The following is a 13,350-nucleotide window of genomic DNA, read 5'->3' as shown; positions in this document are numbered from 1 at the left end:
AGAGTGGTTATATTAAGGTGGAATTCTAAGAAATTTACTTTTTTTTCCCCAAAAATTTCCACATCTGGTAATATTTCTTTTGTAACTTAACAAAAAACATCATTACTTTTTTTTGTGTGTGTGTGGTATGCGGGCCTCTCACTGTTGTGGCCCCTCCCGTTGCAGAGCACAGGCTCCGGATGCTCAGGCCCAGTGGCCATGGCTCATGGGCCCAGCCGCTCCGTGGCATGTGGGATCTTCACGGACCAGGGCACGAACCCGTGTCCCCTGCATCGGCAGGCGGACTCTCAACCACTGCGCCACCAGGGAAGCCCCAAAACATCATTACTTTTAAAAGAACTTCTCGTAGATTTCTTTTGCTCTAAACTGCTTTAAGAAAATAAGGACCATGAATCTCATCACTTCTTCCTATACTGAATCAGCTCCTGAAAATGTTAATTTTTGAGTAGTGAGCTTACCAGTGATTTGTTTTCTCTGTGCCTGTCTGTCACATTTTCTGTGTTCAGCAGGAATTACTTTTTTTAAGTAAATGTTTTATCGCATATAACACAGGTACAGAAAACCTCCAAAGTGCTAAGTGAACATCTCAGGGAACTTTCACAAACTGAACAATTGCATGCAACTACCACCCAGAACATGAAACTGAATATGGCAAACCTCTTGGAGTCCTCTCTGGATGTGCATTTTCAGATACAACAGCAAAAATGTTTTTGAATTTCAAAAAAATATCCTGAAAACATTAATAACTAGAAAGGACATGCTATTTGTAATGAGTTAAATCTAAATGTTTTTCCTCACTTTACAACTTTTAAAACCTGGAAATCTTGGACAAATGGTTTAACTTTTTTTAGCGGTAGTTCTCTCATTTTTAATATGAGAATAGTATTTACCTCACAAAGTTATTGTGAAGATTAAATGAGAGAAGAAATGTAAATCCCTTAGCATAGTGCCTGACAATATAATATATACTGAATATGATAGTTTTTACTGTATTACAAGTTCACAGACTAACTGAAAATCATGACTACTGGGGGCTCAATAATTGTTTTTTCTTTTCTCATCCCCTATTCAGAGCTTTAATTCAGCAGAGTTAAAATAATCTTTTAAAAAAAGTAACATCTGTGTTCAACCATGAAGTCTTCAGACCTCAGGGTGTTGCTGCTGGTTTTCTGATTACTTCATTCTGTGATTAATAAAGCCTGTGACACAAAAAGTAGGATTTCCTTTCCAAGCACAGAGAGCAGCTGCTGAAATGTTGATTTATATATTAGTATAACCAGTTTAAAGAGAGAAATTGTGAAACGCTAAAAGGTTATTTAGGTAATTGGAGTGTTTGCTATTTTTTGATTTATATGTGTGTGCTTTATGGGGTGGGGATTATGGTTCCCCAAAATGACAATTCATCTGCTTAAAAAAATTTTTTATTGAAATGAGTGGCTATTAAAAAAAAAAAAACTATCCAAAATGACCAGTTACTTGGATCTCTATTTAAGGCTTAAAGAAAAGCCTTCAAACTGAACTTGATAGCTCTTTGCAAATTCTGGCCAGAAAAAAAGAAGAGTAGACCACTTGACTGTAGAGAGGGCTCTGCTAGGCTGAAGAGAACTTTGGGGCAGAGGAACATGCAATAGCCCACTGTATATGTCTCTTCTACCATGTGCCTGCTCCCTAATTTCTCTCACCTCTTCTTTCTGCCTAATTCATGGGGCCAGCCCCTGCTTCCACCTTTCCTGAGTCTCCAAACTTTACTCCCCAGATTTGAAGTCTGGTAAAGACAGGGCTGGGGAAACAGCCAATCACAAGTTGGGAAACAAGGAATTTTATTATCTGAAATTTTTCTTGGAGTCCAGAAGTTAAATCTACATCACAGTCTTCTGATAGGGTGGGGAAATAGCTTCTATTGTTTACTATAATTATTATTACTATTATTTTTTTGGTTGAAAGTAGTTACCTAATTTCAACTTCAAAATTAAATTTTTTAATTTAATAAATTAACAAAATTTAATTTTGAAATTAACATTGGTTTTAAATTTGTAGTGACTGATATTTAGAGAAATAAATACTTAAAATCTAAACTCAGGATTGCTTTAAGAAATCTAAATATCTAACACAGGGAGGCAATAAAATGATAATATAGCTCTGAAGCTGTAGTAAGACTTCTCTTGGAATATTGATGGTGATCAACTGAAGATTCTATTTCTATAAGCAAAGATAAACTATTCTTAAAAACACATTCCTAACCTTTCTCCCCATCAACTCCATCCCTTGCTTCTCTACCCTTCTCTCTTTAAATTTTCCAGCCAATGAAAGTTCTACTCAACAGATTTTTCTTTTCTTTCTTTTTTTTAAAAAAATAACTATGGTGCCCCTATTTCTAAGGCAGGAATTGAATTTCAGACAACTAATGTAATCTTCATTACATAAAAATAACTGTGGGGGGGTGGGGAGAGAAGGACATTTTTATAAGCTGGCTATTCCTGCCAACTATGCAACAGGGACCACTCGTTTCCCAGGTGGAGACTTTTCTCAGCAGAAACACCCTATCTTCGTTTAGGCTTGAATTGCTCAGGACAGCACCTCCCACCCCAAACTCCCATCTGATAGTCCAGTCCTTTAACATACATTAAGTCAGTTCTCAAAAGAATTTAAATGTGATATGTTATTTTCTCATAAACATGATGTAGGGGACAAATCTGAGCATCGTGCTAGAAAAATAAGAAAAATGAATGAGGTTAAAGAGGTTCAGTACATTTGTGTTTTAATTTTTGAAGACCATGTGTCCTTAAGTTTTTTTTAAAAAGATTTAACTTATTTTGCGTGTGATGCATCTCTCCCTCTACTCTGCAGGCCCTCAATATGCTACTGTTGTTCAATATGTGTTAATTTTAGCACTTCCAGTTGTCCTCTGTGATGGAAAATCCTACCATTATCTATGTTATCTCCTGGCCCAGATTTCCCCCCAGCTGCAGGACATGAAGTAACAAGAGGAGTGGTTTGAACCAGCTCATATACACTTTCACACGAACTCAAAATGTATAACATTACAACCCATGAGCTGATTGTATTCAAGCTTAAAGAGCCAATACATACATTTTCATTACAGGAGAAAAAGATAATTTAAATAATACAGTGTTTAGTATATGGCAATAATCAAATTAATGCTGCAACATTTTTATGAGAATGTAACCAGATTAAAACATGAACGATGAGTATAAACAAGCTAGAATAAGGTGAAATGGAGCTTTTTAGCAAAATTCAAACACCTAATGAAAAAATATTGTAGTGCATTTGACATGCTGAAAGAAGTCCAATACAGCTGACACAAAGGAAGTAATAATTGCTATTTTTTACAGCTGGTACTTATTAAGCATTTACTCAATAAAAACAATGCATTTTATATGCATTAACTTGAACCTTACAATGTCCCTATGTGGAAGTACCAAGGTATCTTCATTTGACATGTAGGTATACTGCGTATGGTTATAGGATCAGATGAAATAAAATGAGATGAAGTAGGCAGGGGCCAGATTATGCAGGGGCTTGAGGGTACTTTACAGAATTGGTCTTTATGGTAAGGCAACTGAAGAGTTTTCAGCAAGGTATCAGATTTGAATATATAAAGATGATTTCAGGGCTTCCCTGGTGGCACAGTGGTTGAGAGTCCGCCTGCCAATGCAGGGGACACGGGTTCGTGTCCTGGTCCAGGAAGATCCCACATGCTGCGGAGCGGCTAGGCCCGTGAGCCATGGCCGGTGAGCCTGCACGCCCGGAGCCTGTGCTCCGCAACAAGAGAGGCCGCGATAGTGAGAGGCCCGCGCACCGCGATGAAGAGTGGCCCCCACTTGCCACAACTAGAGAAAGCCCTCACACAGAAACAAAAGACGCAACACAGCAAAAATAAATAAAAATTAATTAATAAACTCCTACCCCAAACATCTTAAAAAAAAAGAAATAAGTTGAGCAGTGAAACAAATTAATAAATATAATTCTTCAAACAGATATTCCTTTTATAGATATGATTATAGAAAACCAGAAGTTGTCAATGGCTCAGAAGAGTCTAGAGAAAGTATAAAGATGTACTGGTGACAGGAAAGGGAGAAAGAGACAGAGGGAGAGAAGGCAGAGAGAGAGAGAGAGAGAGAGAGAGAGAGAGAACCATTGCTACTGCATGATGTAGACTATCCTGAAGTAGGAAATGATGGGAAAAGCCTGGGTTCGAAGAACAGCAGAAAATAGCCAAGGCAGAAACAAACATACTTTATAAATAGATAAGTGAAAAGCGGTTATGTGTGCAGGAAACAAGGAGATTGGAAAACAGTCTGGCAGTTCCTTAAGAAGTTGAACACAGAGTTCCCACTGAGCCAGCAATTCCACTCCTAGGTATACACTCAAGCTAAATGAAAATACAGGGTAACGCAAACATTTGTATACAACTGTTTACAGCAGCATTATTTGTAATAGGCAAAAAGTGAAAACAACCCAAACGCCCATCAACTAATGGATAAACAAAATATAATATAAATAGAACGGAATAGTATTCAGCCATTAAAAGGGATGCAGTACTGATGTATGCTACCACATGGATAAACCTTAAAAATGTTAAGAAGCCAGTCACAAAGGACCACATAGTGTATGATTTCATTTATATGAAATGTTCATAATAAGAGAATTGATAGAGACAGAAAGCAGATCAGCAATAGTGTAAGGCTGGGGGGAAGCAGAGAGCTTGTGGGGCGACAGCTAAAGAGTACCAGATTTCTTTTTAGGGTAACGAAAATGGTCACAGCTGACTGTGGTGATGGTTATAGTACATTGTGAACATACTAAAAACGACTGAATTATACATTTAAAATGGGCAAATTGTATGGTATGTGAATTGTATCTCGATAAGTGTTACCAAAAAAAGTCTAAAAACAAGGAGAATAACTTTGGAAAAGCAGGTGTAAAATACAAAAAAACCCTGCAGAAATAGAAGTCAGTAAGAAAATAGGTGAGAACGCACCTATCTGAGATCTAAAGACTAAATGAGGAAGGCAAGGCTGTATTAGATGCCAATCAGTGAGGGTATGAGAGAGAATAAGTAGGAGGTAGCAGATGATGAATAGGTATTCCTTTGGAATGTTCAGAAAGGTTCAGTCTATATCACACTGTGTGGTAAAACCAGGTGTTTAAAGTGTGCTAAACACTGTGGCAAACATTCATGTCATCAATTATTTATTTGACGTGGTAAAATTCCCATTGCATGAGAGTCTGGCATAACTATAATATTCATTTTTGTATGCCCTGCAGCACTTAGCTTGATGCCTTATACACAGTAGGAACTCAATAAATGTTTGATGAATGAAACTAACCATCAGAGCCAGACTCAAGTCTCTGTAATTACAAAGCATAAGTGAGGCCAAATTTTAGCCATTAAAAAAACCCAGAACATTATTCCACATTTGAAACATTTTAATGAATGTTTAAATGAGTTTTAATTTAGTTAACTAAAATATACACAAGTATAATTTAGTAATCTAATATGAAGGTAAAAAGATCTGTCTGAAAGGTAAGGACTTTCTGAGAAATGCTAAGAAAATGTTAACTTTATTCTTAATAGATACAACGCAAAACCAACACTTCACATTATTTTGGTTACTTCAAAATTTAAATTCAGCTTGCTTTTCAATTAATTTTTTTTATAACAGATGCAGAATATGACCTATTTTTCCCCCTGACAATATCAATAGGCTGCTCAACTACATGATACAATTTTTTTGCATTTAATTTAAAAGACTATGGCTCAGTGTTTAAAGAATAAATTAATAAAAGAGAAACATTATTAGGAAAAAAATGAAAGCACATTCACCACATAATAAAAAAAAAATCATTCCTTCAAAATCAGAAACCAGTGTGAGCATTATTTCACTTACCCTACTTGGAAGCATATAATTCCTATATACAAATAAAGTAGAACCTATAGACTGGAATGATACAGTGGCTATCAATAATTAGGTGCTAATTGACAAAATAAACAAAAACGAGTGGAATAGCACATTAAAAGAAACTTGTTTTTAGCTTAATTGTTGGTGCAGAATGCACGGCTGGGGCCGGCTGCCTGGCGGCTGCTTTAGCTTTGCTGGCTTGGCTTGCTCGAACAGCAGTTTCCAAACGTACTTTCAGCTCAGGAGCCGCTCCCATTACTGTCTTGAAAGCATGTGGATACAGAGGTCCAATATGCATTAAATTCTGGAGTGCAAACTCATGAAGATCTTTGGAAGCTGTGCTTGCTGAGGCAAAAGAATTTTCATCCAGCAGGTAAGAGATCAAAGTGGGAACTAAAAGAGCAAGTAACTGGACTCCTGCAAATAACAAAGATAAAGTCTGAAGATGATCACAAGTCTGAAAATTACAATAAACCTTTATTTAAAAATTAGGCAATTACTACAGTAGTCTGAATTATAATAAAATCGAAGTAAACGTGCATGATCTAATTTTAGACCTCAGTAATTATTCATAATTAATACTGAATACTTACTAACTGTCCAAGCCATGTTAAGGGAGGAAATCAGGTTTGATTTCCTGTTAAGATTATATATTTTGCATTTATATTAGTTTTATTAAAAAAATACTGGCTAAAAGGTTAAAAAGGAATGAACACTTTATAATTGTCATCTGGTAAAATGTATTTTGAGAATAAAATTATGAAAATTTTAAGGGTATTCCAGAATAGGGAGGTTGGAGAATAGAGGGAATAGGGAACAGAAACCTGAAGCATTCATTAGGAGGATACCATCAAAGGACTGAGTGAATGTATACGTTAATGTGATGGCAACCATCTCCCTTAGGTTTTTGTTTTGTTTTGTTTTGTTTTTTTGCGGTACGCGGGCCCCTCACTGCCACGGCCTCTCCCTTTGCGGAGCACAGGCTCTGGACGCGCAGGCTCAGCGGCCATGGCTCACGGGCCCAGCCGCTCCGCGGCACGTGGGATCCTCCCGGACCGGGGCACGAACCCGTGTCCCCTGCATCGGCAGGCGGACTCCCAACCACTGCGCCACCAGGGAAGCCCTCCCTTCGGTTTTTGCATGGCACTTAGACTCAGATTTAGTTTTAATTTTTAAAAAATGACAATTGCTTATTCTACCACTTAGAAGTCTTGCTATAGTACAAAACATCTGTTATCTGAGTGAAGCAGTCCCTTAAAAAATGAAGAAATTGTGATGGTGCTTATTGTTGATGTAATTCACTAATAATAAATACTAGAAATTGGTTGGAGAACTGAAGCTACACTGCTTTGGTTATTTCATACCTTAAATTAATTGACTCTTAAATGGAAAATTAAAGAGTTATTCATTTAATGAACCTTGTTGAAGTCTAATTAACTATCAAACTATATTTAATTTCATGAATAATATGTAAATATATTCTGCTGTTAAAAGAATTCAAACAACAGAGAATTATTTGAAAAAGTATAAGACTCTTCCCTACCTAAATTAGGGCACTTGTTCAGGAACTGATCCCAAGAGTCAACTCAACTCAAACATATTTAAATACTGACTATGCAAAAGTCAATAAGCTCAGTGTTAAGATTACAAAATGAATAAGATTTAGTCCCCATGTTTATGGAGTTTAAGTGAGTAAAATAAAAATAAAGATAAAATTATGTCGAGTTACCAAACACAGGCCATGATGTCAGTCATAACATTTCTACCCAAATAATCTGTTAATATCTAGTTTCAACTAAACTTATCAACTCCTCCCAAACAGCTCTTCTTCCTGACCTTTCCAGTTTTAACGTTGCTTCCATGCTTCTTCCAGGTAACACAGTAATATTTGGCTCTCTCTTTCTCTTGTCCCCCTAACCAGTTACTCGTCAAGTCAGAGCAACTTTTTTTTTTCATAATCACTTCTGTATTCTTCTCTTCCACTGTAATAGTTCTGGATTATTATTTTATAGGTAAGCTATCAGCAATAGCTTTTAAAAGATCTCTACTACCTTTCCAATTTTGTGTGAAATTCTTTCAAGAGAAGAGGAAAAATTTTATGATAGAAAAAACTGATGTAATTTTTATCTGGAGAGTAATCTAGCAATATATATTAAAAGCTTTAGAATGTGCATTCCTTTTGGCCCAGTAATTTCACTTAAAAAAATTTACCTGATAGAAATAATTTAAAAATGTGTGCAAAGATACCTGTACAAGAATACTCATCTCAGACTTCCCTGGTGGCGCAGTGGTTAAGAATCTGCCTTCCAATGCAGGGGACATGGGTTCGATCCCTGGTCCGGGAAGATCCCACATGCCGCTGAGCAACTAAGCCCGTGAGCCACAACTACTGAGCCTGCGGTGCCACAACTACTGAAGCCCGCATGCCTAGAGCTGGTGCTCTGCAACAACAGAAACCACCACAATAAGAAGCCCACACATCGCAATGAAGAGCAGCCCCTGCTAGCCACAACTAGAGAAAGCCCGTGCTCAGCAACGAAGACCCAACACAGCCAAAAATAAATAAAATAAATTTATATAAGAAAAAAGAACACTTATCTCATTTATGATCTTGAAAAACTGGAAACAGCTTAACATTCAATCATAAGGTACTAGTTTAAAAAGTACAGTCTTTCTGTAATAATTGTCATATTTTTTAAGATAAATTTTAGATTGTGATGAAATTAAGATTTAGCAGGGAATAAAGAGGAGTAAGTGTTAAGTTGCATACGTCTCTGGTTAAATGGATGTATGTGGTAGTTCTTCATTAAATTAAATAACAGCAATTTAAAAATTTCAAATTTTGAGGTATTTTAATAATGATGTTTGGCATCATTAATGCTAATCTGGTCCTATTTGTCCTATTTGTTAAAAAGCTTTTATACCTCTATTATGAACACTAAAATGTATTATTTTAAAAAATCTATTAGGCAGCCATATTTTCCCTGGTTCTTAAAGAGTACATTTCTAGAAAATAAAACAATCTGTGGGTTCAAATGCCATCAGTAATTTAACCTCTTGCTCTTAAAAAATAAACATAAATCAACTCAATTTTGTTAGCATCACGAGCAAAAACATTAATCTTTCAGATAGTAACCACCCTTAGTAAACTTACTGTTGCAATGGCCTGTGTCAAATAGCAAAGAAAATTTATATATAATACAAATATTCATTTTAGACTAGTGGCTTTTTAGAGGAAAATACTTACTGTTATGTTCTTCCCCAAGAGCAACCAATGTTTCAAGAACTTTGATTCCTTCTTGAACAGCTAAAAGTTCTGTATTACTGGCTGGTCTGTTTCTTTCAACAGCTTTTAGCTTTTCAACCACTATTGGAGCTAATGAATGGATGTAGGGGGTTGAAAGGGCACGATTGGAATGCTGAAAGACTGAGAGGAGAAGCTGGTAACATTTGGCTTGAACCTACACAAGAAAATCATTTTATTAATTTACATGTGTGACAGTTCTTACCTGCTCTACAATCACACTGCATCCTAATATATACTGAAAACAAGCAATACTGCAGGATGAAAACAGAAATGTGGGAAGAATTAATGCCATTTCTACTTACAGAAATGGAGTAATAAAACTTCCAACATGCTAACTAAATAAAACGGAAAAAAATTAATCCAATAAACATTCCTTATACGTTAACTCCCAAATTACCACTGCTAATATAATTTGTGTATTTCTATAGTGTATAAGAAATTAGAGACCGGGAATACTAATTTGTGTTTTTAATTCTTTCTTTAATCTACAAATCTCCCTCCCACTTTAACCTAATATATTTAGTATGGAAGGCTAATATTTGACGGATGCCAAACAAAGCTATAAAAATATATTACTTAGACACCTCTTAAACCAATTTAAGTGTTCCAGGCCTAGAAAATAAGGTCTCAGTGGCTCTACTTTAGATTAGAAAGACTTCATGTTAGTAAGAAACAAACAAACAAAAAAAGGAAGGTCCATCAACACACGAATGTACATGAAAAATATTGAGGGGAAACTGTTTCAGTGCTTTGGTGGAAGAAAAGCTACCAAACATTGCTGGACATAAAAAATGCCTGGGGAATATTTTTAAAATACAGATCTGTGGACCACACTTCCGGAGACTCTGGTTTAGGAAGATAATGGTAGATGTTAACTAAATTGCTTTTTTTCCTGATGTGCAGCAGGTTTGAGAATCAGTAGTTTAGACACTAACACTGTAAAAAAATAAAACTTATTTTCTAGAAAACAGAGTTTCCAATAGGCCCATTAAAACATGTTATAATATATATTTATCCTTTAATGGTGTCATTAAGTAAACAGTGAAAAACAGAAGCACATAAAGTCTCTACCAATATAGGCCAGGGTTGAGCAAATATTTTAGATACTGGGCAATTTCTGTAGATATAAATAAACATATACATGTCTCTCCTAATGCTTAAACCAGTGATCTTTTCCAGTTTTCTGTTGAAAAGTCGTATAGCAAATACTTAAGTTTTCATTTGATGTATCACAAATTTTAATGAATCAATCTGAAACTTTCTTGATAAAGTGGAAGGTTTAACACTATGTTTTAAGTGCAACTTACCCATGGGTCACATGAATTTAACGCGTTTTTAAATCTGTTCATGCAGCCATTCTGCAGTGACTGGACTCCTATTATTTCACTGCCAGCAGACCACAGGAAGAGTGCAATTGCTGTTAGCATGCTTACTTCATCAGGCATAGGCATAGAATCTTCTGAAATATATGAATAATGAAATGTTGACACATATAAAAAATGAAAGCAATATGCTGTTCCTAAAATGTTTTGAAATTCTGAAAAAGAATAAACATATGTATATGTATCACTAAATCACTTTGCTGTACACCTGAAACTAACACAACTAAACTCCAATATAAAACAAAATTTTTTTAAAATCTAGGGCTTCCCTGGTGGCGCAGTGGTTGAGAGTCCGCCTGCCGATGCAGCGGACACGCGTTCGTGTCCCGGTCCGGGAAGATCCCACAGGCCGCGGAGCGGCTGGGCCCGTGAGCCATGGCCGCTGAGCCTGCGTGTCCAGAGCCTGTGCTCCGCAACGGGAGAAGCCACAACAGTGAGAGGCCCGCGTACCACACACACACAAAAAACTTTCATTCTTGAACAATAACCCTCTCTCTCTTTTTTTTTTATATATACAAATTTATTTATTTATTTATCTTTGGCTGTGTTGGGTCTTCGTTGCTGCACGTGGGCTTCTCATTGTGATAGCTTCTCTTGTTGCAGAGCACGGGCTCTAGGCACAAGGGCTTCAGTAGTTGTGGCTTGCAGGCTCTAGAGCACAGGCTCAGTAGTTGTGGCGAATGGGCTCAGTTGCTCCACAGCATGTGGGGTCTTCCAGGACCAGGGATTGAACCCATGCCCCCTGCATTGGCAGGCGGATTCTCAACCACTGTGCCACCAGGGAGGCCCTGTATCAATGTTAAATTGCCTCAATTTGATAATTCTTCAGTGGTTATGTAAGAGACTGTTCTTGTTCTTAGGCTATCTGTGAAGTATTTAGGAGTAAAGAGTCATGATGCCTTCAATGTATTCTCAAATGGTTCAGCAAAATTAATAATATCAACAATAATATGTGGATTATAGAAAAAATAAAACATGCAGCAAATGTTAACAATTGGTGAAATCTAGAAGGGTATGCTGAAGTTCACTATATTATGCTTGTAACATTTTAAAAAGTTTGAATCTATTTCAAAATTGAAGGTTTTAAAAATGAAAAAAAATATTATAGCAATCTTAAGAGTGATTCATTACATCCATGGAGGGGTGTGTGTGTGTGTGTTACACACATACATTGGCACATTTTTTAAAGTGGAAGTCTCAGATTTTATAGTAAGAAATATGATTTCCATAAAGGAAATTCTCTATTACAAAACTCTTCTCGTAAAGCAAGAAGTTCTGCTTGCCTGGCTTACAAATACTATAAAATACACCCATGGCTTTGATCCCTACTTCATACTGACTGTGCCTACTGAGAATTCAGCTCTGGACAGGTTAGCTTAGGCAATTTAATTATCTTATCATATACCTTTAAATTTATCTAACATGAATGAACTTGGATAAAATATCAAAACCTTCTCTTATAATTGACAATTTAAAAAACATGATTATTGATTATGGACACCCCCATGAAAACTGAAACAATATATTTTTAAACGAATTCTTAATTACTTTTTCTTGTTCTATCAACATACACATATATACATTTACATTCGTATATAATTATGGCATTTAATGTTTCTTTAGTTTGTTAAAAATCTATGCTAAAAAGAAAAATATTAACTCATGATAAAGCTAAAATAGTTTTAGTAACATTAATAAAACTAGTTAAAGTTTTCCCTTCCAAATATTAATACTAAAAAATTTCAGGTGATATAAGTAGTACATAGTTTGTTTAAAATATAACAAGCGTATGGGAAAGAAAATAAAACTTGTAATACTACCATCTAGCGATAGTTTAATTTCTAGGTTTTTGATTAATTTCTTCTGGTCTGGGTTAGTTTTTTTATATATAATTATTTATAAACATGATTTTTAATAGATATAATGGATATATAATCCAAATGAGTATACCATGATATATTTAATATTTTTCCCACTGCCAGATAGTTATATTTATCACTTTCATATTTTCATTATTATAAAATAGACTGTGATAAATAACCTTGAACACAAGTTTTTGATCAATAAGGTCAGAGTATGAATTCTTAAAGGCTCTGTGTGTATTTTGCAGAATTGATTCCCTGAAAGTTTAAACTGTATTAATTCCCTTCAGCAAAGTATGAAAATGTTCTCCTGGTATCAATTCCACCTGTACATACAATTTTTTAAAATCAGTTTTACAGGTAAAAATTTATATTACTTTGTTTTTGTTTGTATTTTTTTGCTTATATAATAATGTGGCTAACTTTTTTATATACTTGGTGGGCATCTCGATTTCCTTTTTAATAATGCGTGCTCTTTCCTTCTTTCTTAAAAGACTTCTTTGTACATTAATGATATTAACACTGACATAAATATTATTTTCAGTTTTTGATCTTTTTTTCAGTTATCTTTTATTTTTAAAATTTTTTTCTTCCAGTTTTATTGAGATACAATTGACACACAGTACTATGTAAGTTTAAGGTGCACAGTATAATGATTTGACTTACATACATCATGAAATGATTACCACAAGTTTAGCGATACATCCATCATCTCATACAGATACAAAATTAAAGAAATAGGAAAAAAATCTTTTTCCTTCTGACAAGAATTTTTAGGATTTATCAACCTTTTTTTTTTTTTTGCGGTACGTGGGCCTCTCACTGTTGTGGCCTCTCCCGTTGCAGAGCACAGGCTCCGGATGCTCAGGCCCAGT

General features: G+C 35.4%; 1 protein-coding gene across 5 annotated transcripts in view; it reads right to left on the bottom strand.

The window, feature by feature from the left end:
* Positions 1 to 5,430: 5,430 nt before the first annotated feature.
* Positions 5,431 to 13,350, bottom strand: part of HEATR5B (HEAT repeat containing 5B) — an 86,488-nt gene continuing 78,568 nt past the window's right edge. For 4 of the 5 annotated variants that reach the window (XM_060169784.1, XM_060169780.1, XM_060169781.1 and 1 more), the window contains 3 exons: positions 10,539 to 10,690; positions 9,172 to 9,385; positions 5,431 to 6,341 (listed from right to left, as the gene is read on the bottom strand). In XM_060169784.1, the coding sequence (XP_060025767.1) occupies positions 6,037 to 6,341; positions 9,172 to 9,385; positions 10,539 to 10,690 (671 nt within the window). In that variant the 3' untranslated portion in view covers positions 5,431 to 6,036. Of the gene's footprint in view, positions 6,342 to 8,171; positions 8,366 to 9,171; positions 9,386 to 10,538; positions 10,691 to 13,350 lie in introns of all 5 variants that reach the window. The other variant, XR_009544208.1, reaches the window with a different exon arrangement.

The sequence above is a fragment of the Lagenorhynchus albirostris genome, chromosome 13 (genome assembly GCF_949774975.1).
Source record: "Lagenorhynchus albirostris chromosome 13, mLagAlb1.1, whole genome shotgun sequence".
NCBI classification, from domain to species: Eukaryota; Metazoa; Chordata; class Mammalia; order Artiodactyla; family Delphinidae; genus Lagenorhynchus; species Lagenorhynchus albirostris.
This window is presented reverse-complemented; position numbering and strand designations above follow the sequence as displayed.